Here is a 2,500-nt window from a genome sequence, read left to right as displayed (position 1 = left end):
GGTTGGTGCTTGTGTTGTTGAAGGTTGTGTAGTTGGAGGCTGAGTGGTTGGTGCTTGTGTTGTTGGAGGTTGAGTGGTTTTTGCTTGAGTGGTAGTAGCGGTATTGCACCCAGGAGAGTCTACAAAGGTGACATCCGCAGACCAACCAGATTCGCTATTGGATCTTGTGTGAAACATGAGGATGAGCTCATTGCTGCTTGAGGTGAACGTGGTCCCTGGGGCGATGTCGGTCCCGCAGTAACTGTAGACAGAAGCATCATGAAACTAGAGATCCTCTGGACAGTGTAATCATGTAGAAGATCAGCATCCTGATCAGAAATATAATAAATCCTCAATGGAAATGGAAAAAAGGTATTCAATTCAAATTACTAATCGAAGAGAACTAACAGATTGCCGTCAAAGCGGTTGCTGATCCGGATCTCCAGCTTGTCCCAATTATATGAACAGGGTGGCAGCGTGAAGGCGCTGAAGGTGACTCTGGGCACCTTGCACTCAGGCGCCACTATCCATTTGGCGCAATTCAGTCCTTTATGAATCAGCAGGAAAAATACTCGTGGTAATGAAAAACGTGCATTTCATATTCATGCGATTTCAGCATTGATTAATCTTTGTTCAATAGTTTTCAACCATAAACGTACATACATATATGCAAACATACAATACATTTACATCCATCTATATTGTCTGTCATTTAGGATTCGAAGGCATTGGTGAGTTGAATACTTGGGATGACACACAATACATACCATAAGGATAGTTGTTTGGGTAGTTGGGTGAGGTGACTGTGGTAGGGCTTGTGATCTTGATACTGCAGTCACCGCGTTGCGAAGCTAAAAGAAAAAAAAATAGTTCATTAAAGAAAGGAAATCTATGTAAATGTGAGTGTTTCAATATTGTGATCTTATATTCTTACCAAAATAATCTTGCTCAAGTGTTTCACATGAGGACCCGGATGTTCCCGCCGGACACACGCATGCGCAGTTTGATCCAAGGTAACCCCCGTTCTTGCAAGGGTCGCTGCTAACCCCACACTTTGTCATCCACTTGCCTGTAAAATCAATCAAAACGAGAAACGAACATTAAAGATTCTGAACCTTTGCTAACCTGTCACAGTGAAGCAGCACAATGAAAGCCGAAGAAGGGACACTGACCGATGCAGCCGTACATGAGGTTGGCAAGGTGCTTGTCCCGGTGCGAGAGGCCGGCGCGGCGTCCGATCAGCTCCTGGTTGCGCGGGTCCACCGTGGCGATGGTCAGGTGGCCGTTCTTCGAGAATCCCTGAGGAGTGAATGGCCATTAGATGAAACAACTTTTATGGACCAATAAAGGTAAGTTATTGCACTTGATAGAACTAGATGGCTGTTGAAAAAAAAACTATATTCAATAAGATTTTTTTTGTATGTGTAGAAGACTTACAAATCCACTGTAATGCATGTCACTCGTGTAATCATATGCTATGCCTTTGCTGTCCACACGGGAGTCCGATTGCTTGGCGAAGTTGCCTTCTCGCCCGTCCCAGATGTTCCCCTCGTTGATATGAACATGGGAGTCGCGGTCGGGTCGGGACTGCTCGTGGTAGAAGCCCATGGCGTGGCCGATCTCGTGGGCGACGACACCGAGCTGGGGAAGGAAGGGCAACAATGCCAATCACATAAGACTGACTCATATTGGTAATATCTTTCTTAATTCCATATACACATGCACGAATGAAACAATGTTGCACTATGAGGCACATGGACTCACGGAAGTGCACCCGCTACCGATGGAAATGTCTTGCCCGGTAGTAAAGCTTGCAATATAGCCAACGTACGACCAACAGCCTGTCAGTTTTTGGAACTTGATGTGAGGTTGGTTGACGTTGGTGGTCAGCTCGAACCTGATGCAGGTGTGCTGCTCCCAGTGCGCAATGCCGGCCTTCACCGCCTCTTGGTCCACTTCGCCTGGAATTGGATGGTCGTTTTATATTGCTTTGAACATGGTATTGTTCTTACAGCCGTATTCTATGACGTTTTCTGCGTGTCGTGGCCATGTCATGTTCATGTTATGTCCATGTCGTGTTCATGTAACGAATGCGGTAATCTAGGACGCAAAAGTGTGGCAAGTTTGCGGCAGTTGCTTCAGGTTTACCAACCGTTCCAAAGTTAACATGTTTCGGATGAATGACACTGTCCAAACGACAAATTCATAAGAGAAACAACAATCATAGGTAGCACTAACATAAGATACTTCAATTTTGGTATGGATCAGTCGTTGTACTTGTTCCTAGTTAAAGAATTGACAACCATTTCACGAACGCGCTGTTGGTAATTCACTCTACGCTCGATCAAAACAAACGGGATGAGAGGGATCGTGTGTTTATGAACAGATCTTCCTTATTTTATCTTTGTATATACTGTACATATATGCGCATTTTTAATATATCATACATATAGATTTAATGTATACATATTTCATATAATTATATGCTTTAATTTTACGTCCCTGACTACTTTTACCATTC

At 44.0% G+C, this 2,500-nt stretch overlaps 1 protein-coding gene across 2 annotated transcripts in view; it reads right to left on the bottom strand.

The window, feature by feature from the left end:
- Positions 1 to 2,500, bottom strand: part of LOC122263524 (protein SpAN-like) — a 7,242-nt gene that overhangs the window by 1,742 nt on the left and 3,000 nt on the right. Inside the window, exons 6-12 of one of the 2 annotated variants that reach the window (XM_086541556.1) lie at positions 1,744 to 1,940; positions 1,417 to 1,620; positions 1,152 to 1,278; positions 914 to 1,048; positions 747 to 830; positions 388 to 526; positions 88 to 241 (exon numbers count right to left, since the gene is read on the bottom strand). In XM_086541556.1, coding sequence (XP_086397682.1) covers positions 88 to 241; positions 388 to 526; positions 747 to 830; positions 914 to 1,048; positions 1,152 to 1,278; positions 1,417 to 1,620; positions 1,744 to 1,940 — 1,040 coding nt within the window. Of the gene's footprint in view, positions 242 to 387; positions 527 to 746; positions 831 to 913; positions 1,049 to 1,151; positions 1,279 to 1,416; positions 1,621 to 1,743; positions 1,941 to 2,500 lie in introns of both variants that reach the window. The other variant, XM_086541555.1, reaches the window with a different exon arrangement.

Source organism: Penaeus japonicus, unplaced genomic scaffold, assembly GCF_977035675.1.
Source record: "Penaeus japonicus unplaced genomic scaffold, GWHDUDI00000001_assembly GWHDUDI00000011, whole genome shotgun sequence".
NCBI lineage: Eukaryota > Metazoa > Arthropoda > Malacostraca > Decapoda > Penaeidae > Penaeus > Penaeus japonicus.
This window is presented reverse-complemented; position numbering and strand designations above follow the sequence as displayed.